The sequence below is a fragment of the Tursiops truncatus genome, chromosome 2 (genome assembly GCF_011762595.2).
Source record: "Tursiops truncatus isolate mTurTru1 chromosome 2, mTurTru1.mat.Y, whole genome shotgun sequence".
Lineage (NCBI taxonomy): Eukaryota > Metazoa > Chordata > Mammalia > Artiodactyla > Delphinidae > Tursiops > Tursiops truncatus.
Window position 1 is genome coordinate 143,245,478 of NC_047035.1, and position 23,582 is coordinate 143,269,059.

At 53.6% G+C, this 23,582-nt stretch overlaps 1 protein-coding gene across 5 annotated transcripts in view; it reads right to left on the reverse strand.

The window, feature by feature from the left end:
* Positions 1-6,607: 6,607 nt before the first annotated feature.
* ARNT2 (aryl hydrocarbon receptor nuclear translocator 2) overlaps positions 6,608-23,582 on the reverse strand; it is a 193,236-nt gene continuing 176,261 nt past the window's right edge. For 3 of the 5 annotated variants that reach the window (XM_033852230.2, XM_073801465.1, XM_033852234.2), the window contains 5 exons: positions 20,341-20,479; positions 19,473-19,638; positions 8,600-8,736; positions 7,913-8,002; positions 6,608-7,013 (listed from right to left, as the gene is read on the reverse strand). In XM_033852230.2, the coding sequence (XP_033708121.1) occupies positions 6,915-7,013; positions 7,913-8,002; positions 8,600-8,736; positions 19,473-19,638; positions 20,341-20,479 (631 nt within the window). In that variant the 3' untranslated portion in view covers positions 6,608-6,914. Of the gene's footprint in view, positions 7,014-7,912; positions 8,003-8,599; positions 8,737-16,617; positions 17,234-19,472; positions 19,639-20,340; positions 20,480-23,582 lie in introns of those variants that run through there. The other 2 variants (XM_033852233.2, XM_073801466.1) reach the window with 2 other exon arrangements.

Sequence of the window (23,582 nt, forward strand, 5' to 3'; positions counted from 1 at the left end):
TGTTTCCCTTAATTACTAGTGAGGTTCAATCTTTTCTCGTGTATCTAATGCCGTTTGCGTTTCTGTGAATTGGCAATTCAAACTCTTTGGCTATTCATCTACTGAATTGTATTGATATGTTTCTTATTGATTAAAAAATATATTTATTTATTTGGCTGCACCAAGTAAATCTTAGTTGCGGGAGGTGGGATCTTTTAGTTGTGGCGCGCAGGCTCTTAGTTGCAGCATGCAGGATCTTAGTTCCCTAACCAGGGATTAAACCCACGCCCCCTGCATTGGGAGCGCAGAGTCTTAACCACTGGAGCACCAGGGAAGCCCCTCTTATTGTTTTTTATGAATCCTTATATTGTGAATATTCTCTCTCAACAAAGTGAATACCACTTTGTTGGGTATATGGATTGCAAATATTTCTACCAGTTTATTGGTTGTCTTTTCCATTTCTTTAAGCTGATTATTTTTTAATGAGCTTAAACATAACAGGTTTTTTTCCTGGTTTGTGGTCTCTGTGCCTGGTTTAAAAACTCCTTCCCGGGCTTCCCTGGTGGCGCAGTGGTTGGGAGTCCGCCTGCCGATGCAGGGGACACGGGTTCGTGCCCGGTCCGGGAAGATCCCACATGCCGCGGAGCGGCTGGGCCTGTGAGCCATGGCTGCTGAGCCTGTGCGTCCGGAGCCTGTGCTCCGCAACGGGAGAGGTCACAACAGTGAGAGGCCTGCATACAGCAAAACAAAACAAAACCAAACAAAACCTTCCCTGACTTGATTTCATAAATATATTTTCCTAGATTTTTTTCTAAATATTTTACATATATTGCTTTTAACACTCAGATGTTTTCATCTGTGTGGAATTTATCTTTTGTATATTGTGTAAGATAAGCATATAATTACTTCTTTTCCTATGTGCTTTTCCCCAGCACTATTTATTGGAAGTCTGTCTGGTCGCCATGATTTGTAGTGCTGACTCTTGCAAATAACAGTCTCCGGCTCGCTTCAGTGGCACGTGTACCAAATATTCTCTTTTCTGAATGTGTGTACTTCCGCGTTCTTTGCGGTGTTCTGTGGATCTAGTTTTCTATCTCTATGCCAATCCACACTTTTAATTATGACGTTTCCAGGAGCCTCGTAGTTTGAATGTTCCATCTTTCTCCTTCTCTTCTTCTTCCTCGTTCGTTCTCTTCTTCTTTCTAAAATATCATATTAAAATGTATTGGCTATTCTTTTTTGTCTTCTTCTTCCATAGGAAATTGGGGATCACTTTGTCAAATTCCACAAAAAACTCTCCTGCTATGATTTTTACATCCACTTAAGTTAGACATAATTTATGCAAAACATAATTTAAAGAACCCATCTTAAGTGAACAATTTCATGAGTTTTGTCATTTAAATAACGTTTGTGACCTTTGAATTTTTAAAGTCCAATTTGTCATTTTATTGTTTTACAGGTCATGCGTTTGGTCTAGTATCCAAGAGATCTATGCCTAACTCAAAGACGCAAAATTTTCTCCTGTGTACATTTATTTTATTTTTAAAAATATTTTCTTCTTAAATAACCACAATCACTTGGTGATGGGGTGTGTGCACCACTTCTCAAAACTTGGAATCGGATGGATTTCGTCACCTTCACTTCCTGTTCCGCACTTACTTTCCCTGTAGTACTTGCTTTTGTTTGGTTTGGTTTGGCTGTGCCGTGTTGCTTGCTAGATCTTAGTTCCCCGACCAGGGATTGAACCTGGGCCTACGGCAGTGAAAGCACCGAGTCCTAACCACTGGACGGCCGGGGAATTCCCACCTCCCGTGTGCAATTAAATATGTGTAGTTTTTTTTATGTCAGTAGTAGCTCAATAACGCTGTAAAAAATAACAATGCTAAACGTTTGATGGAAAACAGTTTCCAAGTGATTTTAGTCTGCCATTTTGCTAGAAGCCAAATGGTCCTCTTTCAACAGAGAAGGTTAGATTCTGTAAGCATTTACTAGAAGTTTGAGCATATTAAAATACTAATTTAATTATGGGAGAATTTTAAAAAGAAATAATTACTGTAGAGGTTTGAAGAGGACAGTATACACAGGGTTTTGTAATGAGACCTAAGATCAAATCTTGGTTGTCATTTCCTTCCTGTGTGTTCTTAGATAAGTCACTTAACTTCTCTGAGTCCCAGTTTCTTAATCTATAAACCAGGAATAATATCCACAGAGCAGAGGTTTATAATGATAATAAAAATTGCATTTGCAAAGAGCCTTCTAGAGGGCCTTACCTAACATAAAAGCCAAGAATTATTAGTTTCTTTTTAAACTTTACATAGCTAGACCCCCTGACAGAGTCACTACACCCTTCCCTGGCTACAACACAACACAGCCCTTAGGAAGCGTAATACGAGATAATCTCCCAAACTCCAAGAGTAGGTTCTACGAATTGTTCAATTACAAAGTTGGCCTGGGCTATTCAGCGTTCAGAGCAAAGCCATTTTTATTGTAATGAAATTTTAAAAGGCAGTTACATTAGTCACACATATACACAACTGACTTAATAACTGTTAGTCATAGAGAACATTCAAGCAATACAAGTGATGATTTATCCACAGCACAGTTCACATTCATAAGAAGAAAGGTTAAAAGAGAAACGATTAAGTGCTTAAATTGTCCACTGAAGCTCATCTGTGAACTCTCCCGCTTTTGAAGGAAAATGAGATTGTTACTGGTAGCAAGCTGCCCTGGTCCTGTGAGACGCCCCCTTTTCCCACCTCCACAGTCACTGGCCCATAGGCTCTGGCCCCAAGACCCAGGCACACCTACATGTGAAATTGTGCCTGCATCGTTGTGTGATGCCCCTTCAAGTTGCCCCAGACGCCTGGCAGCCGGGGAAAAGGAGGACAGCCAGTTCCCTTCATATGCAAGATGAGAATCTGGCACAGGGGGAAGGGTTGCAACGGACAAGTTGGGTTGTCCCAACTTGTCAGGGCACAAGTCAGGGCACAGCGACCTCATGACCAAACCCATACTTTCTAGTAGAACAAGGAGCATTTCCATCCTGACTTGTTACTGGCTAGGGCTGTTAGGTGACTGGCTTGGTCTTGCTAATATGACAGGTCGTAACTGTTAGCGGGCAGGTGGGCCCAGGGGGGAGAGGTTCACTGCTCATCTGCTGGCCCAGGTACTGATGTGTCTGGAAGGGAACACACTCATTTCCCCGGGGCCTGCCTCGTCTCTCGGCGAAGCCCGGCCGCAGCACTGATAGTGTCCAGGGTGGCTCGTCTGGGGAACACGGTCTCTTTATTGGCACAGGAGATCCACGCTCCCCGATGTCTGTTCCATCAGCTATCAGAATCCTACTCGTTGCAACAGGTATTCAGGAAACAACAGAAGGGTTGAATTTGATAAACCGGGAAGCAGAGAAGAATGTGGCTGTTTGTGATGCTCTATTGCTCCCTGAAACCAAAACTAAAGACAAAGCTAGTGGGGAGCAACACAGAGGCAGAGTGTTCTAGAACCTCCGGAGCCACTGTCGCAGTTCCCTAACCAAGTCCAGGCCGAGCCTCAGCGTGGCTGCGTCTGCGTCCTCACCAATGGTTCAGGCAGCCACCATCTGGCCCTTTTGGGTGGAAAGTGTTCTGCTTGCTCAGCCTAAGGAAAGCCAGCCGAAGGCCTAGTAGCTGTGAGATGAGGTGTGTGTGAAGAAGACAGTCCCAGAGCCAAAGTCCTAGGTGTCGTTCACCTTCCCAACCCAGCTTTGCCTCCGTCTCCAGTAGGAGAGGGATCAGGGCCAGAGGCCACGCTGACGCAGGGGCCGTGGTCAACCTGGCCTCCTGGCTGGGCGGGACTGGCGAGGGAGGTTCTTCTGCAAACTGGGGTAATTAGACCCTCTAGGGCTTTAATTCTCACCCCAGTTTGTCTTAAAATTCCTTGGGGAGAGAATCCCTCAGACGTGGGATCCTCTGGGTCTTCTCTGTTCCTTAGTGGCTTCTAAGAATCACAACCAGAGAGTGGAATGGGGAATAGAGAAAGTAGAGAACTCGAGCTGTGGGTCAGACTGCAGTCAGACTCCCCTCGCGGGCTCTGGGGACAAAGCTGGAAGGGGGACGTTGGGCTTATTTAGTCACGATGCTCCCCCTTTATGTCTGGCTTTCAGTCGCCCATGAATCCTTGCCTTCTAGAACTGGGTGGTCCTCACCCTAGATGCTGTGTAAGTGGGTGAAGTAGATGAAAGGTCCCTGGGGGCAAGGCTGTCCTTCTCTGTCCCTTTTTTTTTTTTTTTTTTTTTTGCGGTACGCGGGCCTCTCACTGTTGTGGCCTCTCCCGTTGCAGAGCACAGGCTCCGGACGCGCAGGCTCAGCGGCCATGGCTCACGGGCCCAGCCGCTCCGCGGCATGTGGGATCTTCCCGGACCAGGGCACGAACCTGCGTCCCCTGCATCGGCAGGCGGACTCTCAACCACTGCGCCACCAGGGAAGCCCCCTCCTCTGTCCTTTTGCATCCCCTCAGCACCCAGCACAGCCCAGGTGGGCTGGGCCTAGTCGGCGTGCCGACCAGTGTGTACCCCTCAGAAGATCCCCAAGTGCCCTCTGAAACCAGAAGGAAAGACAAACATACCCCCACCCCCCGCCAACCTTCCAAACCCAGAGACTAAAGCCACAGGAAGTCCACTTTCATTTCACTGAGAAACCATTCTTTGATCCAAAAGCTATTCTTGTGCCTTTCTGGGAAATAATTAAGCCCACCGCCTGAGGCAAGATCAGGGCTGGGGGTAGGGGTGGGCAGAGGTGGCCCCAGGGGCAGAGCACGCCCGGGAGCCCTTTGTGGGTCTGGTACTGACAGGGTGTGTGGAGTTTCAGCCACATGCCATTTTCCCAGAAGCCAAAAGGCTCCTAAGGGTGGAAGGATATCATGTGTGTCTAAACCCCACGTCCTATCACCACTACATACAAAAGGATTAAGAGCCACTCTAGAAACTGTAACGTCAGTGTTAATTTAGAGCCTAGGAACCGGGATCACACAAAGCTACCGGACAAAGGCATTCTCCTGAACAATGGTGGACTATTATAGCTGGAGCTCTCCAGGCAAGACTCGGCACACACCCCCTCTGGGTGCCAGCCAGGGCTGGGCTTTTAATGCAGAACTTTCAGAGGATGAGAGCAAACGCTCTCCCCTGGTTCCTTACTGCAGGCCAGGCTCACTCCCCACTCAGGCAGCCTAGAAGCAACTCCATTCTGCCTGGCCCTGTTGTTTCCCAGCCAGGTGCCTGACAGGGGTCGCCGGAAGGGAAGGCTTTCCCCGTGGATGGGCTCCTCCAGCTGCCCTGAGGCAGCCACGCACCGGCAGCGTCTCTCCCCTTTAGGAGTCGGTGAGCTGATGGGATGCTGATGCAGGACAGGAAAGGAAGAGAACATGAGAGTTTCTTTCCTTAGCGTCAAGGGCACGCGAGGGGCAGAGGTAAGTAAAAATGGAGGGATGGATTCTTCAATTGACCTCCTCAAATCTGAGGGAAACACAGCAAGCCAGGGACCGGGGGCTCAGAGGTCAGCCAGGTAGAAGCTTCTAGAAGTCAGCTCTTACTCTTTCTTGAGACCATCTGAGGAATTCAAGGCCCTGGCGAGTATGCGGCAGAATCAGAACTGGAACCAAAACCGGAGCCGGAGCCCCGCAATCCCCCCCCACCCCCTGCCTCCGCCCCCCATGATGCCACTGTTCCCAGCCGGCTGAAGAGAGGACGCTCGGGCGGCCTGGTGGGGAATGTCTCAGAGCTCCCACCTCCACGCACAGGGTTCACCCCTCAGTCATCTCCAGAGCTTGGTCCCAGGAAGGCACCCTGTGGCACAGAAGGACCGGGAGGCCTGGGCGCCCTGCCCTCCCCCTTACACCCCCATGGGGGCCAGGGTCTCTGTGAGCTCAAGGGGTGCTCCCTGCAGCCATCGGGCGGGGACAAAGCCCGGCTCTCACCAACAGGGCAAGGATGAGAAACCTGGCGGAACCAGGAGAGGCCGCTCTTCAGACACAGAGAGGAAAGGGTGGGCACTCTCGTGGGCTCTGAATCTGCACGCCGGGGGGCTTGGACCAAAGAACTGACCCGTCAAAGTGAGCAGCTCCCGGCCAGGACTCCTGGTGACGCTGTCAAGTGCCCGTCTGCTCAGGTCAGCCTGTCCGCCCGGTGCCCAGGCCCTGGGCCCTGCTTCCTCCGGCCACAGGGGGTCCTGCTCAGCTTGGACGGGGCTGCACATCCGGATGTCACTCTCGCCACACACCCTGGATTCTAGACCCTCACTGTGGCCGCACACGACAGACACGGGGCACAACACATCCGTCAGGACAAGGATTCACATCACACTGCACCACGTACACACGTCTCACGGCACGACGGACGCACAGACAGACGTGGCTGAGACAGGGCCCAGAGGAGCCGGCGTCCCCCCCCCGCGTCCCCAGGCTCCTCCTCTCCAGCTCCGAGAACAAAGCCTGTGCCTCCTGTTCACCTCTTTCCCCAACACCCCCTAAGCCCCACCCGGACACAGGAGTTAAAGGCCCGAAGAAACCAGATTCCAGCTTCCTGGGCAGGCCTGAGGGTGCCGCTCGGGCTCTCTGAGCTGTAACTGAACTTTTTATAGATGAAAATTGTCTAATATGAGATTATTCACAACCAGGTTTTAAGAACCCAATGGGCTCGCCTCCCAAGCACAGACAGGTGAGATACAATAAATACTACCAGCCCCCAACGTCTACTGGGCTCCTCGTCGGTGGCCGAGCAGCTGCAGCTGTGGGTTAGAAGCTGAGCAACACCACGGCAGTGAGGGGAACACGGGGGCGAGATGTCTTCTGCTGGGGGGTCCCGTGGCAGGGCAAGCAGGGCGCGGGGGGGGGGCCCGTTCACGTGGGCGTAGATGTCACAGCATGGGGGGCACTGCCCGGTGGAAGCCTCGCTCTGTCCGCAGCTACTCAGAAAACGGCGGGAACATGCCCAGGTCAGCAAAGTCTTCAATGTTATAGTTGCCGGTCCCCTGGGTTGGATCTCCTGGCATGGGCAGCATGTCCTGCAGGAGAGAAGAAAAGAAAGGGCAGGGGAGTCGGCCCATCCTCCTGGACACCGGCACGTCCCAGGAGCCCAGCCAGCCAGCCACCCTCACGGTCATCTCTCTAAGGGGGCGGCCCAGGAACATGCCACCGGCCACCTGAGGGATGCTCTGAGACGGTCCTCAAATGTCTGAGATCCTGGGAAGCTGTTCTCTCCTGGGAGCTGTCATTCCAGCACACAAACACAACGTCAGGACACGACCTTTCTCTATTTAAAACTGAGCCAGGGTGGACGAGAGGCCCACTGGTGGGGAGAATCCAGCTTGGTGCCAAGCAAGGTACATACAACCGACGATCAAAATGCAGCAGCACTGCAACATGGGGAGGGGCAAAAGGAGGGCTACGTGTGTGAACAGCTGAGTGGCCTGTCTTCACTGTATATATCTAGGGCAAGGCCAAATCCATGCAAGGTTAGACTTCACCTTTAACAAGTCCTTCAAGTTCTCTGGGCCTCAGACTACCCAACCAGAAAATCCGAGGAGCTATATTTCCATCCCTTATGGCAAATGTCCCAAAGTGTGTTGTGTCCAATTCTTGGCCCATGAGATACTCTGGGAGGAAAGAATTCTGTGGACAAATGAGTTTGGGAAACAAGGTATACTTTGCCTACCTCCTAAAAATCCTCAGTCCTCGTTAGTATAATAAAGGCTCTGATAAGTCCTGCAGTCAAGAAACCGAATAAGTCTGTTTAATCATGTTTCACAAACTTATTTGACCAAGAACTCTTTTTAGCATCGTGACCATGAAGAACCAGGTTAGGGGATTCTGCCTTACATGGCAGTTGTGAGGCATAAGAATGGGCCGGGGTTGAGCCTTATGGATGGAGGAAGGAGGGGCTAATCATTATAGGTCAGGGTACCTCTCTGCATATGTAAAAGGATCCTGCCCCTTTGCGGACCTGGAGTGACATCTGGGTTCTAGACCTTTGTCTCTGAAGATGCTGCTCGACCTGGTGGGAAAGGTGCTTGGGATGAGGGTGGGGTAAAGGGAAAGCTCTCCCTTGAGAAGGGGGATCTTAGTCTGCGGGTCTCAGAGCCCTACCACCAGATGCTTCCTCCCCCATCCTCGCTCTGCGGGGCAGGCTCTGGGACATGACAGAAGGCACCTGGGGCTCCCTCATGAAGACCTGGTGGGGTGGATGGCGCATCAGCCGGTTCATGCCCCCAACAGGAGCCTTTCCCCAGTGAGAACTTTTCTGGCTGAGAAGTGGAGCTCCGAACACCCCGAAGGGGCTGCGTCCTGCACCACGGGGCCGCCGGCAGCGTCCACTGCTGCTGCACACTTAGGTCAGGGCTGCCCCAGGCGCGAGGGATGGACCAGGAATGGCTCAAAAAACTCAGAGTGGCAAGGCGCCCAGGCAGCCTCACGAGAAGAGCCGAGCCTCCTACTGGACCCCCCCAAGTCGGGGCTACTACCTTCCCTGGGAGGGGCCGGCACTCACAGTCTCTATCGGCAGTCGTGCTGTGGCAGGGAGGCAGAGACCGAGGGGGACAGGAAGCAGAGAGAGGCGCCGGTACCTACGAGAAGGCGGTGCTCGCTGATTTACCTGGAACACTTCAGTCTGACCCGGCGGCTGGTGGGACGGCTGCTCACCGCTCTGCTGTCCGTGGTGCTGGCTTTGCCACTGCGACCAGACTTCCGAGGGCCGCCCTTGGAACTGCCCGCTACCTTGTCCACTTTCAGCTGAAAGATCCGACGCACAGGACACTTCCTTTAAAAGCCATCCCGTGGCTCTGGGAGACCTAAGAACCACTGCAGCCCAGAGGGTCCCACATTTCTGAAAGGCGCGTTCCATCCAGAGCTGGCTGACTGTGTTCGCTGTGCCCCTCTCTCTCACGCTGGCTGATAGATAAGAAGTTGGCTGTGCACCCGAGAGCTGGATGGGTGAAACAGGAAAGGGGGCTCTCTGGCGAATGGCGCAGGGACCGGCTGGACAGGGTGGCTCTCCCTGCGTGCACCTGCCAGGTGACCAAGGCCGGAAGCCTCAGAGCCCTCGGCCCTCTGTGATCACTGTTGGAGGCTTGTTTCCGTGGGGCCTGTCTGTGGCTGACAGCAGCCCTCTCCTTGACATGCACGAGAAGGGAGAGGCGGTCCCTGCCACTCTAGATGCCCCTGAGCTCACAGGCCGCTCCTTAAAGGAACCTGGCCCTGACAGAGGAAGAGCCTCACTCAGCAAGCCCTGACCTCCGGCAGCCTCGCTGCCTTTTGGGCAACTTGGTTGAAGCCACATGGGGCGTTCCACAAGGTCCTTCCACGGGGGTCCAGAGCCATGGCCCTTTCTGCCCATCTCTTTAGCTGAGGGTCTCTCAGCACCACTGGTTTGGGAGGAAAGGCATTTGGGTACAGCTTAGACAAGAAGACAGGTCTCTTTGTGGGAATCAGCAAATTATAATTTGTAAGTGAGAGCAACCTTGCTTCTGTCTACACTTTACAAAAAATACCCCATGGAAAAACAGAAACGAAGAAAAATGAGCAGAATTTTGTCTAAAACATTTAAAGATTCAACCCGAGGGGGTAGTTTATCCTAAGGTGTATAAAAAAAACCCACAGGAACTTCTTCTTGTTCCAAACCATTCAATAACGTTTTGGAGGCAATGGGCTCACTGTCAAGCTCTGGGTGGCAGGACAGGCCCCATCGTGGTTCCGCTTGCTCTTTCAACAGTCCTACCGATCACAGGCGACCCTACGCACCACCTGATGAGCGAACACTGGGTTAATCTGGGGGATGGCTAGACAGTGCGCAGGGGGAAGCATCAATCCCTCCCTCTCACACACATACATCTCACCTACTGCCTGAGATATAAACGGCTTTAATAAGACATACACTCCCTTGAAAGCTTCACCACTGGTGCCTTTCAAGCTCTGCACGATCACAGCTGGTAAAGGGGTTTAGAAAATCAGGGAAGGATACAATTCCCTATTTCAGCACAAGAGGGATTTAAATCTGTCGTGTATGTAGGATTCTGTTGTTAAAAAAAATGCGTCTGGCTTTGCTGAAATGCCTTTACCTGAGACTCTCTCATGAGACTCCCTGGGCCAGGAGGAGCTGTTTCATAGAATCACGTCCCCTGGCCCAGTTTCGGAATGGGACAATCTAGAACAGGCCTGGTACGGCAAGATTAAATGCACAGCGGCCCCAGCTGGCGCAGTGAGGGAAGCCCTACTGGCCAGACACTCGGTCCCCATCCTGGAGGCCCAGGAGGCTAAGCACAAGCTGGGCCACCTGTTGCTCGGAGGGAGGATGGATGGACACAGCCACCTCTGCTGAAAGCAAGGCTGGGGCACAGCATGAGGTCTGTCCTCACATATTCAGAGACGACTGCCTCTCAGGAGTCCTCCGGCTTCCTCCAGGACCTTCCTGCCACAGTGATCCGTGCTGGAGTCCTGCCCATCATGAATTCATTCTCTCCACTCTTCTTTCCTACGTGGCCTGAGTGTGTCTCCCAAATTCATACGTGGAAGGTCCAGCCGTCAGTATCTCAGACTGTGACTGTATTCAGAGAAAGGGCCTTTAAAGAGGCGGTTAAGGGGACCTCCCTGGTGGTCCGGTGGTTAAGAATCCACCTTCCAATGCAGGGAACCTGGCTTCGATCCCTAGTTGGGGAACTAAGATCCCACATGCCATGGGGCAACTAAGCCCATGTGCCACAACTAGAGAGCCCGTGTGCCACAGCGCAACTACTGAGCCTGTGCGCCACAGCTAGAGAGAAGCTTGCATGCCGGAACTGAGATCCCGCATGCCGCAACTAAGACTTGACGCAGGAAAATAAATAAATAAATAAATAAATAAATAAATATTTTTAAAAAAGAGACAATTAAGGTGAGATGAGCTCATATGGGTGGACCCTGATCCAATATGACTGGTGTTCTTATAAGAAGAAGAAATCCGGACACAGGCACAGAGGGAAGACCATGTGAAGACCCAGGGAGAAGGTGGCCATCTACAAGACAAAGAGAGAGGCCTCAGAAGAAACCCACCCTGCTGACACCTTGATCTCAGACTTCCAGCCTACAGAACAGTGAGAAAGTAAGTTTCTGCTGTTTAAGTCACCCAGCCTGCGGTATTTTGTGATGGCGGCCCTAGCAGACGAGTACAGGCTCCTCAAGCCCCACGTCTACCTCTCCTTCCCTTTGCTGGCCATACACACAGCGTCTTCTCACCTTTCCCTCACTCCTCCACGCTCGGCAATCACTCTGCAGCGAAGTCTGTATAGCCGAGCCCAACCCAACAGAAATTCAAATTCAATTCTCATTGTTAAGCTCTCTTGGGTATCGACACTTATGACCACCACCTTCTTGGAACTGTTTGGCTGACCTCTCCGACTACACCTGAGTTTGGTTCCACCACCTCCTACGCCACTCCTTGCCAGGTGTCCCCTGGCTCTTACATACGTCTCCACCCCTGAACATGGGCTGAATGCAGAGGTCTGAGTTAGGCCTTCCCTTTGATCAGCAGACAGGAAGGGGGCAACCTCTTCTATCCCCATGAACTGATTCGTTGATTCATGGGCAGGTATTTCCCGAGCTCCCACTCTGATCCAGCCTCCAGGCGAGTACTGTACATACACTGGGAAACAAGACAGTTCCTATATCCAAGACAGTTCCTAGGAGCTTACAGCATGGTTGGGGGAGAGGAGTAAGCAGCTATGTCCATCCAGTTGTAAGCTGCTACAAGAAGGTTGAGCAGAGCTGTAATAAGAAACCTCTTAGGAGGGATACCTAACCTAGTTATGGCAAGTAGAAAATGCTTTTCAGAGACTTCACTTGAGAGCAGAAGGGGAATAGTTAGTAGTTAACCAGGCGTAAGGCTTGGAGGTGGGGTTAAAAAGCATTCCAGACACAAGGATCAGTCCGTACAAGACGTGGCAGTGAAGAGGGTCCGTTCCACCCAGGGACCTACAGGAGGTTCCGGACGCCAAAGGGCCCGGAGAAGTGTGACCCAGCTGGAGGGCACACCAGGGTCAGGTCCCACACCATGAGGGCAGCAGAGAACTGCTGAAGGCTCTTAAGCTGAGGTGCGTCGCACACAGACCTTCACGTTTGGGAAGGTCACCCTGTCAGTGGACGAGGGGACAAGGTGAGGGGGAAGAAGCCCAGGTAGCATGAGGCTGCGGGAGTAATCCTTGCAGGAGGTGACAGCAGCACCAGACGTGAGGTGGAGAGAAGCGGATGGATCTGAGGTATTCTGGGGAGAGAGGTTCCAGGACTTGTGGACTGATGTTTGGCTGTGCTGAGGGGCGTGAAGGGAGGACCTGGGAGTGGCAGACTCACATCTCACATCTCTGGTGGTGTTCACAGCGCAGCTTCTCTCCTAAGCTTCGGGTCCATCTATCCACCTTAGGAGACGTGTCTAAACAGTATGACAGACACCCTGGACCCCTCACGCCTAAAACAATCGTCCCACCTCCTCGGACAGCCCAGACGGGGACACCACGCCTGTCAACTCTTTGCTCTCACCCAGCCCTCACGTCCAGTCACTCGCTGGGTTCTGCTGCATCCCCAAACACCCCTCCGCCCAGTCTCCTTCACTCCATCCATTCTCACAGCCGCCACCAGTGCTCCGAGCCGGGCCAGCACCCAATCTCCCCCAGACCCACGCAGCTACCGGGGTGGTCTTCCTACAACGGCATCCGCTGCTTAGAAACTAACACAGTCTCCCCTCGCCGCACCCACCCCCACCCCATGGGAGTTCCCTGGCGGCCCAGTGGTCAGGACCTGGTGCTTTCACTGCTGTGGCCCCGGGTTCAATCCCTGGTCGGGAAACTAAGATCCCACAAGCCACGTGGCGCAGCCAAAAGAAAACAAAACAAAAAAACGCAGTCCCCCACCGTCCACGTTCTTCAGAGGGGGCACACTCGAGCCTTCGGCACATGGTCCCTGTTTTTCAAACCCCATCTCCCCCTTCTTTGTGCCCCCAGCCCCTCTCACCCTAGTCACATGCCGTTGTAGACTTACCCCCCGCCCCAAACACTGCGCACCGCTCCGTCGCTGTGCTGCTGCACCTGTGGTCTCTCTGTCGTGGGCATCCTTCCCCTGCCCTGTGCCTGCAGGAATCTACTCACGCTCAAAGTCCCGACTGAACGTGACCCTGCACGACTGATTCCCTCAGTCATTCTGTCTTCTCCGCTCGTCTGCAGCACTTGCATTGTCTCTCGGGATGGTGCCCATCGTGCTACACTGACTCATCCCCAGATGGTGAGTAACTTAAGGCCAGAGATCTTATCTACGTCTGTCCCAGGCCTTACTGAGTATCCTGCCTGGAATAAAGGAGGCTTCAATAAGTATCTGCTGAAGGCAAGAATAAAGGAATGGAAAAAGGAAGGGTAAGAGGGGAGGAGGCAGAAACATGAACATTCTGTACACTTTTACTTCTATTCCCCTTTGAGGCTTCCCGGACATCGCTGACTTATAATGAAACAAAAACACATTCTCTCATCAGTCTTCCTCGGTGATAGCCAGAGACAGGGTAGCGTGGAGGGGGCATGAAGATTAGAGGAAGATTAGCTCTCCATTTGTATCTGGGGGTGATTCTACTAATTACAGGGACAAGATTGCAGAATAAAAATTCTTAAACTTCTGGGGAGGGAAGTGCTCTTCTTAAATGTGTGCAACAGAAAAAAATCAAGTAACTGCATTGCTTTAGAAACAGCATAGACTAGCTAAGGAAGGAGGGAAAGGACTTAGTATTTTTGGAGTACTGACTATGTGCTAGGCATCGTGCTGGGTACTTTCTAGACACTATTTCATTTCATTTCTTCTTCACTCTGACTCTAAGAGATGGGTCCATCTTCCACGTTTTTCAGATGAGGAAACCGGGGCTCAAAGATGTCAAGAAATATCCCCAACTCATTTAGCTTATAAATGCCAGAGGCAGGGTTTGAACCTAATCTTTCTGACACTGAAGCCCACGTGCATTCATTTGATAAATACAGCTTTCATACTGAACCCTGACTATGTACCTGACACTGAGCAGTGTGTTGGGGATACAATGGATTGCAATGGCCCAATCCACTGAGACAGAAAGATGAGTACGTAGGCAACTGGAATTGTTAAGAGTGCTTATAAGGGAAGCAAGGGCAGTGCGGAGGGACAAAGGAGCGAGACCTAACTCAGTCTGCATCTTCCTGGAGAAAGTTACATCCAAAGACATCTGCAGGATGAGTTCCCCGGCCATGTGGTAGGAGAGTTAAAGGGGAAAGCCCTCCCTTCAGCCTCTGCTACTGAAAGTTTTCCTGAGCTGCATTAGTGACCTCTCGGATTAAACAACGAGTCATAACTACGACATGACCTCTCCCGGATGACAGAGCCATGTGGGGTCTTAGCCTAAACCCTGGCTCTGACTGACCTGCCTGCAGACACCTGGTGAACAGGGCATGTTCATGGCCCGCCCTCAAGATGTACCCACAAGTTCCTTTCTGGAAAAAGCCCCAGTGTTAACCAACATTCCTGTGTTCCCTTATTGCTCCCAAAGCCATGTATATGGCTGCAAACCATGAGCTAGGTTCTAGCCATGCTCTGTTTCTTGTGTTCTGTGGGCTTCCTGCGCAAGGCCTAGGCTGCTACAGTCCTGGCTGGATGCCTGGGCCACCTGCCAGCCCAGGGGTCCAAATAGAATATATTTTTAGGCTGCTACAATCTGGGCCAACTGGGTGGGCTTTTAAACCAAGAGTCAGAATCTTCAGGAGCTTGTAGATTTCTAGGTTGTAGAGGGAAGGGGATGACAACTTCCTTAAAAGAAAAATTCATTGGCACTCAATGTTATAATTTCACTTTTGCTAACTAACATTTTCGGTGAGATTCATCTGATTTGGAAGTTGCCCTAAGAGTCAAGGTTCACTTGAAGTCCAGCTCAGAGGTCCTAAGCGGTTGGGTTTAGCTCAGTGGCTCTCAAGCAGGGGTGATTTTGCTGCAGCTCAGAAGCCCTGCTGGATAAAGACAGCAAAGAGCACCAAAGGGGCAGCTTATCCTCTTACGAGCGCCTCCCAGGTAAAGGCCTCCCTGTGGGTCTGAGCCAAGAGCTGCACCTCACAACAGGGATCACACGCTTCGCACGATTTCTGGTTAAGATCTTTTTTTTTTTTTTTACATCTTTACTGGAGCATAATTGTTTTACAATGGTGTGTTAGTTTCTGCTTTATCTGGTTAAGATCTTGTCTTTTCATCACTAACTAGTAAGGGTGGGATGGTCTATAATTCCCTCAAATTATAGAAATTGAAGAATTCCCAGGGCTGAGTTTTGGGGGCAGGAGGTGGGGAGCAAGAGGAACAGGGTGTCTGCAAACGTTTCGGGTTATTGCAATCCCCTCTCAGTGCGTATCCTACCCTGCTTCCCTATCTCTAATTATTCATCCTATTTCTCCCTGAAAGAATCTTCGGACATTGCTGGAATGACGTATTCTTTCAATCTTCCTCTCCAAGGTAAATCTGCTAGGCCAGCTGTGACTTGTGCTATGCGGGAATGAGGTATTTCAGCTACCTCTTCCTAAACTGAAAGGCACATGGGGGACAAAGGAGAAGCAATGGACACGCCTGTGTCTGCCAACTTACTACATCAGGAAGCACGGGGGTAAGACAGCAATGTAAGTAAGTCCCAGCCCTGAAAAGACATATATGCGGCCCTCGAGCCAAGGCAGGGAATGAAAGCCTGGCCTGCCGCAGCACCCCTGAACCACTTTCATCGTGCAACTCGTCTGCCTGGCTCCCTGCATTTCTCCTAGAAACATGGTAATATCAACAAGCAGACGCCTGCGGGTAGTTGAAACAGAGGATTAACCAGTTCAGGGATTCGCATCATATAAATCTTCGGCAGTTATCATTTGAATGCCTCCAAACTCTAAATCCACCCTCCTTTGCCCTGCTTTGTGAAATGGGAACTGGACCCTGGAAACATTTCTCCTTTGCTAGCTGGTGCAATGTTAGGCTTTGTCAATAGAGGGAGCTGGAGAGACAGGCCGGGCACAGCAGAGGAAGTGGCTTGTCTTCTGGTTCGGGTGGCTTTTCTGCCCGGCGTGTGTCTACCAGCAGCGTGCAGGAGGCCCAGGGGCACCCACTCTTCAGCAAGCATCCTCAATCACCCAGAGGGCTGCAGGCCAGCTCCACCCTGCCGGCGCTCTCCATGAAACCTCAAGCCACCTGGTGCGGGGGTCCACTGGCTCTGGTCCACCTGCGCCCTCTAGCTGGTGTAGGAGCACAACACTGCCAGGCTGCTTCTGCAGACCTGCTGCAGCCCACAGCCTCTGGCAAGTTTGTTTACCCCCAGTAGCTTGTGTGTCCTGTGGTGGATACACCTTCAACAAGGTGAGGCTTCATGGGGTGTGGTCTTCTCTAGGCTGCCTTGCTTGAAACCCTCAGGCCCAACCAACAGGCCCCGAGGTACAGCTGTCTCACCCACGCCCTGGCGGAGGCCTGGGGAAGCCACTCAGATCTGCACCTACGGGCCAGGGTATGTCCATTGCAAATGTAAGCACCACCAGCTGTTTTAATGGTTTCATATTTATTTAATAATTAATGAAACTGACCTTTTACCGAGATTGCTCTGCTCCCTCCCCACTCCCCGACTCCCATCTGCTCTTCCCTGCAGCCCTCCCCTCCGTGCTCTGGAGCAGCCGTCCTCGTTAATAACACACCCCTCAGACCCTTTCCCTAATCACGCCCCCTCTCTTCTCTGACCATGACGGAAGCTTGCCTCCTCTCCTCCACCAGGACTCCAGACACAAGGATCAGTCTGTACAAGACGTGGCAGTGAAGAGGGTCCGTTCCACCCAGGGACCTACAGGAGGTTCCGGATGCCAAAGGGCCCGGAGAAGTGTGACCCAGCTGGAGGGCACACCAGGGGTCAGGTCCCCCTGCCCTGGAAGCCCTCTGGGGCAGAAGCTGCTTGTTTTACCCACACGCCACAGATCCCGTGGTCCGTGCGCTCTCCAGGCCACATCCACACCATGGTCCTCCACCCTGCTGTGAACTCTGACCCCTCTGCCTGGGCCTCCCCCGCCTGCACTGGGGGCTGTCCTCCAGGAGCCTTGCATCACAGATGACTCTGGCGCCCACCCCGCTGAAGGTCCTCCTCCCTACCTCCAGCCTGAGCCTCCCGCCTCCTCAGCTTCCTGTCCCCACCTCATCGCTCCACCTGAGCTGGCTTCCAAACACACGCCAACTGTGTCCTTTCCCACTCGAACTGCTTCTGTGAGGTTAACAAACAAGGTATTGACGGTAAGGCCCCAAGAAGCTCCGCAGTCCTTATTTTCTCTACTTTACAGTGTCTTCCATGCACTCATTGAAAGGGTTCCAGCCCCTTTCTCATTAGTATAAATCAGGACACATCCAATTCCCGCGTTAATTCTAAGATACCCTGAACGATGGATTAGAGAGAACGGCCAGGATAGGGTAGTGATGGGAGCACAGACACAGATGGCACTACCTGGCTCCACAGGCATGATGCTACCACTGACCAGCCGTGAGGCCTTGGGTAAGTTATCTGACCTCACTGTGCCTCAGTTTGCTTATCTGTGCAATGGGAATAATCGTAGTTTCTCCCTCATAGGGCTACCATGAGCTTTAAGTGAACTCAAATGTGTAAAGTGCTGGGCATGTAGTAAGCATCTGTAAGAGTTAGCTACTGTCATAACTATTATTGTTATCATCCGAGTGTGAGATAGCTGGATGGCAGCTGTAAAAATGGTTGCTGAGCCTGGACCCCGTTTGTGTGATCCTGTTCTTGGTCTTCAGGTTGTACGGTGGCCTCAGCCCCACGCTTTGTCCTTTCTGTCTTCCATCTCCATTTGCACTTCAGGGCCTAGCATTTGCTAAGTGGAGACCAGACAGATTCACAGAGCTAAAGGCCCTAGTCATTGGGGCAGCAGGTGGCTTCCCCTCTTTTCTTGCTAGAGCCACACTGAGGTGCTTCTAGGCCTTACGGGGTGAGTGCCAGGTCTCCTCTGAGCCTCTCCTCACCCTCCTGCCTTCAGTAGGCCTCGGCCGCTGCACCTCCAGCACTGGCCTGCCGTCTCTCTGTTCCCATCAGTCTCCCCTGCCTCCGTGTCTGCACTGCTGGTCGGAACCGAGTCTCCTTCCCTCTGTTCCCAGGGCTCAGCCCAGGGCCTGGCACTCAGGAGGCCCTGGCACTCAGGAGGGCCTGGTGAGTAGGTCAGTGCCAGGTGGGCCCTGTGCTTCCAGGAAGGACTAGATGCCTGCATGCCAGGTGTGCCACGGCCGCCTTCAGGACGAGGCTGGGGCTGGGGGAGGGTGGGCGGTCTCTCCGTATCCCGGTGAGGGAGCCGGATGCAGAGACCGCAGGGAGGCGGGACTGCTCCTGGGAACCAGAGGCTTCCACCCTCAGGGGGGATCTAGGTTGAGGGCCTGGCTGACTTGAAAGCAACTGCCTCAGGGCTGCTCCTTCCTGAAATAGGGCTCTGTGCTTCTAAACTCACCGACTAATCTAGCAAGAATATTTAAAGGCTGAACGTGAGAACCTGCTACAAGGAAATGGGATTCACGCTGAGGGGACAGCTGAGTCCAAGGGGGAGCCACAGATACGGAGTCGGGAAATGCTGGGCCCCCGAGACCTCGAGACCTCGGGCTGAGGGGCCGAAGTGCTGCTATTAGTGGTGGGGACGGAGAGGGCGTGCGAGCAGCTGCTAGGAACAAGGCGCTGCTCTTTCCTAAGGCTGACACGGCTTAAGGGGAAGCCTGCAACTCAAATGGAGATTCAGATGTTTGGGCGCTGCTTCGTGCTCCCTCCCCGAGCACGCTGTTGGCTGTCTCTCTCCGGGGACAGCACTGCGGGGAGATGGGCACCAGCTCGGGCTTCTTGCCAGTCCCACGGTCCCTTCTGAGCCCCTGCCATGTGACATGGAACCCGGACCCTGGCAGACATGCTGAGGGGGTCCATTAAAAACCTGCAGGGTGAGCAGCGGTAAGGGCTCCTGGGAAGGGCACCGCAGGAAGTGGTTACTTAACCCTTTATGGCCTGAGGTTGTGCAAACAAAGCTAGGTGAGATGTTCTTACGTGGGATAGGATCCCTCTTTTAATATTAAAAAGTGAACTTTACGGTGTTTATTACTTACACAATTGGTCATCCCTATAACCTATACTTCTCTAGTTTTTTGAAATAAGACTATAGGGTTTTTGACTTGGGTGACCTAAAAGTCCTTGCCAAGGGCCATAAAGGGTTAAAATAGCATTCAGATGACATCAGCGCAAGGGAGTAGAGCCCCAGAGCCTCCACAAAGCCGAGGTCTAGGCAGCCAGTCTCTTAGGGACACGACTGGCCTCCAGATCGCCAGAGAGAAGAGGCGCTTGGAACTCTCCAGACCTGGTACCAGGATTCTGGGAGCCTGGGGCTCAGACCCCCAAACTCAGAATGTTCAGAAAGCATCTTTGCTGACACTCCCAGGCATTCTTTCCCTCCTTCCCCACCTACCGAACCCTGGAGTCCTGTTGGCAAGACTGGAGTAGGCGTTCCCGCTGGGCGAGGAGGTGGCTGGACTGGAGAGAGGACTGTAGGAGGAGGGGTCGGCCGGGTAGGTGTGGCTCGTTCCAATCCCAAAGGGAGAAGACTGAGTCTTGCTGGACTGGGAGGGGATTGGCTGCAATCGGGATGAAGCACAGAGATGGAGAGCATCAGCAGCAGGTGTCCCCGGTCCACGGCCTGGGCTGGTCACTGCCACCCACAGCGGCAGTCCCGCCCTGGGCCGATAGTGGCTCCAAAGGCCCTCCTGGGCCTGCTGGGCACAAGGCCTGGGATCAGGCCACTGTGTGCCGGCCCAGGAACCACAGCACTGGGGCCCTGGATCTTTGGGGCAGGTCTGGTTGACATTCATGCCCAGGGCTACAAGGATCTAGGCCCTCTGCCTTCTGCTTATGGGACCTTGGCAAGGACTCCCTCGGCCCAGAGGACAGCCGTCCTCACAGCGACCACACGGAGCTGCGTGTGTCCCAGCGCTGATGTTCTCACGCACTCCTGGGCCAGGGAAATGCAGGTCCCGAGTGGTGAGGGGCTCGCTCCTGACTGAGGACCTCTGTGCGCCCACCCCTCCCTCAGGTTCCCCAGGACTTCCCCGAGACTGCCGGGAGAAAAGGCTGCTGAAAGCGGACTCGGTACCATTGCTGGGGACCCAGTTCTCAAAGTACCCTTAGGGTGGCCAGTGCTCCTGGGAGCCCGGCTGCATTTGGGGTGGTCAGCTGCAGCTCAGAGTGCCGCCCCTTCTCAGAGCTGGGATGCAAAGCACAGCCCAGGTGCTCTGCACCCTCTGGGCACCCGGGGGCAGTGCCCTCGCCGACACCCATACCTGTCCGGGAAAGGGTGGCCGGCTACCCGCCCACGCCACCTGGCTCTGGTTTAGCTGCCGGGAGATCTGGGACATGTTCTGGCTCGTCGAGGAAGAGGACTGGATGTCGTTCACGCCAGGCACGTGCACCACCGAAGAACTGCAAGGGAAGCAAACGCATTCGTCCCGGGGAGATGCCCCAGCTCCACGCGCCCTGTCCCGGGCCACCTCTCCCGGAGCGCACCGCTCTCTCCCACCGGAGCTGTGCGTCACTAGATCGAAGGCCCTCAGGGGGAGCCCCTGGTCTTCCTTCTCTCCCCCGGGGCTCCCTCAACCCACCACTGCTGCCTCTTTTTCCCCACAGGGTCTCCCCCTCACTCTCCTCTACGAAGTCCCAATCCCACCCCTCTGTGTCTCTTGCTTTCAACGGATGATTTCCAGAAGAGAGCAGCTTCTTGGAATAAAAATGAGTCTTGGTGTCAACTTGCTCTCTGTGCTCTGGTTAATTTCTTCCTTTGGGGCACCTATAAAGCTTAAGGATTCAGGAAATAGGCCACAGGCTTTCAGAGAAAAGAGCCTGTCAGTGGAAGCCTGCTGGGTGGGGCCTGGACCTGTCCGCCCCCATCGCAGCGCAAACTGCTGTTTACCTCTTTTGACCCTTCAGTGAATCTTCAGTTGAATCCAACAAGTCCTTAGTAGACACCTGCTGTGTGTGCCACCCGTGCTCCCTGCCTGTCCTCCCGCAGGCTCAGTCCCTGACCGCTGTCTCTGCCCCTAGGCCTGCGCTGGCTGCACTGCTAGGCACGGCTTCTGTGAGATTTTCCCAGTTCCGCCAGTTACACAACAAGCTCATTACAGATAAAGGAGACCGGGGAAGACTTGCGTTTCATTTCAGGCTCTTCCTCCTGCCTCCCCAGGGCCAGCTCCGCACAGGCAGAGTGCTGGGTGCCCACGAGCGAATCACGTGGGAGGAAGGGGGCTAATCACGGAAGGCCTGGGTGGAGGCGGGTTTTCAGCCAGGTTGTAAAGAATGGAAGGTTATAGACCAGTAAAGAAGACCGGGTACCGTTTCACCAATTGTATTACAATATGTTTTCCATGCTATCCGGTCCCTCTTAAAATAAGGAGAACTCAAAGATGACAAGACATTCCTGCACTAACCACGATCAAGGGGCACTTCATTCCCATCCTCCTGAGAGCACTTCCTCACTTAACACAGGACTCCTTGCCCATTCTCCCTCCTGATGAATGTGTGAGCTCAGAGGGCCTTTTCTGATCACTGTTCTCTGGGGCAGGGTGGCCCTCGGTGCCCTCCCAGCACTGATTGGAGAGCTGGCAGTAGCCCCGTGGGTCCAGGGAAAGGTGCCCTGGCTAACGTACGCACAGGGCCCACGGGACCACAGCAGGACTTGGGCTGGGACGTACTTAGGGATGTGCCGCCACAGCTGTGCCGTTCTGCTGGGGGCTCGGGGTCATTCGTCCCGTAGCCCTTCCCACTCTAACCAGCTCAGGCCCTGCAGATTTACAGGAAACTGCCCATCCCACAGGCGTTCTTTAATTATTATTTATAAATTTATTTGATTGATTTATTTTTTATTTTTGGTTGCGTTGGGTCTTTGTTGCTGCATGAGGGCTTCTCATTGCAGTGACTTCTCTTGTTGCAGAGCACGGGCTCTAGATCGTGGGCTCAGTAGTTGTGACGCACGGGCTCAGTTGCTCCACGGCATGTGGGATCTTCCCAGCCCAGGGCTCGAACTCATGTCGCCTGCACTGGCAGGCGGATTCCTAACCACTGCGCCACCAGGGAAGCCCTCTTTAATTAAGCCATCCATTCATTCTATAGACCAGTATCTAGTGAGTGCCTCCCCAGTGCCAGGCTCCACATGGGGGCTGGCGTCCCCCCCGGATTCCTTCCTTACACAGCCGTCCAGACACCAGCCTGCCTCCCCTTCTGGTAACTGCCCTCCACCCCGTCCCGCTCTTTTGTTTCTGTGATGACAGTCCACACAGGCACAGCACCTCCAGCTGGACCGTCTCACTCCTTCACTGCGCCCCCCACACCCCTGCCACCCTGAACTTTCTCCAGGACTCCGCTTCCTCAAGTGCCTCTTCTCCCACAAGTCATCAGTGATGGAGTCCGAACTCCCGGGCGTGGTATTCGAGGCCTCCGAGGTCTCGTTCCGTTTCTCCCAGACTCGAGGCCTCCCCATCTCTCCTGATCCCCGGTGGCTGGGTGCCCGCCCTGGCAGCAGGTGGCCACCTGACTTTTGCTTCTGGGCAGCCCTCCCGCCCCCTGCCACGCTGCCTCGGGCTGTCCCTCCTCACCTCTGGCCTCTGCTCCGTCCCTGCTGCCCTCTGTGCAGACGGCAGGGGGTTGCGGGGGAGCAGCAAGTGTTATGAGGACTTGGTGAACACGGGCCTAGGCTGGCACACAGCCTGGCACGGAACTACAAGTGGTCACTGTGTGCTGAGTGCACGAGTGACACAGCAGCAGGGCAGAAGTCTGGAGCCTCGGCCAGCGCTCAGCAGAGCGGGGTGACCGGCAGTGATGACGGCTCAGGAGCAGCTCACTGCGGGTTGTCGTCTTGTCCTCCTGTCCCCAGACCAGAGAGTCGCTGCCTGTTCAGAGACTCAGAACAGGTTGCAATCCAGCGAGGCCCAGCTGCACGGCTGGTCAGAGTCACTCCAAGATCTCAGAGGCTGCTGTTCCAGGGCACAGCTGCCGAGCTGCCTGCTGCTTCCCCAGGAGGTCTGTCCACGGACCAGCGTGGAAGCACGAGCCTCATCCCCTTAGAGAGGGCAGCCCCGGCCCGGACCTCTCCCTGGGGTGGCTGGTCCCACCTGCCCAGTCCTGCTCCCTGCCTGCATCTTATCTGAAAACTCAGCTCCGGCCAAGTCAGCCAGAGGCTGGGCTGAGGAGCCCCATCCTCCTGGGCACGCATTTGAGATGCTTCGTCTAGTGAGTCTGCGGGCATCTGATGCTCAGCTGAGTACCCCCACACCCTCCCTGAACGCTGCGGGTCTCTCCTCTAGCCATTCTCCCCAGCCTGTGCTCCTCTTTCCCCGGCAGGCAGTGGAGCCAGGCCTTGCCTCTGGTGGTGCTGTCATGGTGGTGTTGTCACAGCTTCCTCTGTGACCTACAAGAGGTCCCTGATGCTAAGAACCAAGACATCCTGCCTGTACCTCCCATGAGTGGCCCTTTAGGCTGAGACCCCAGGCATGATGGGTCAAGTTGTCCTCTCCCCATTGGAGTTGGCCATGGC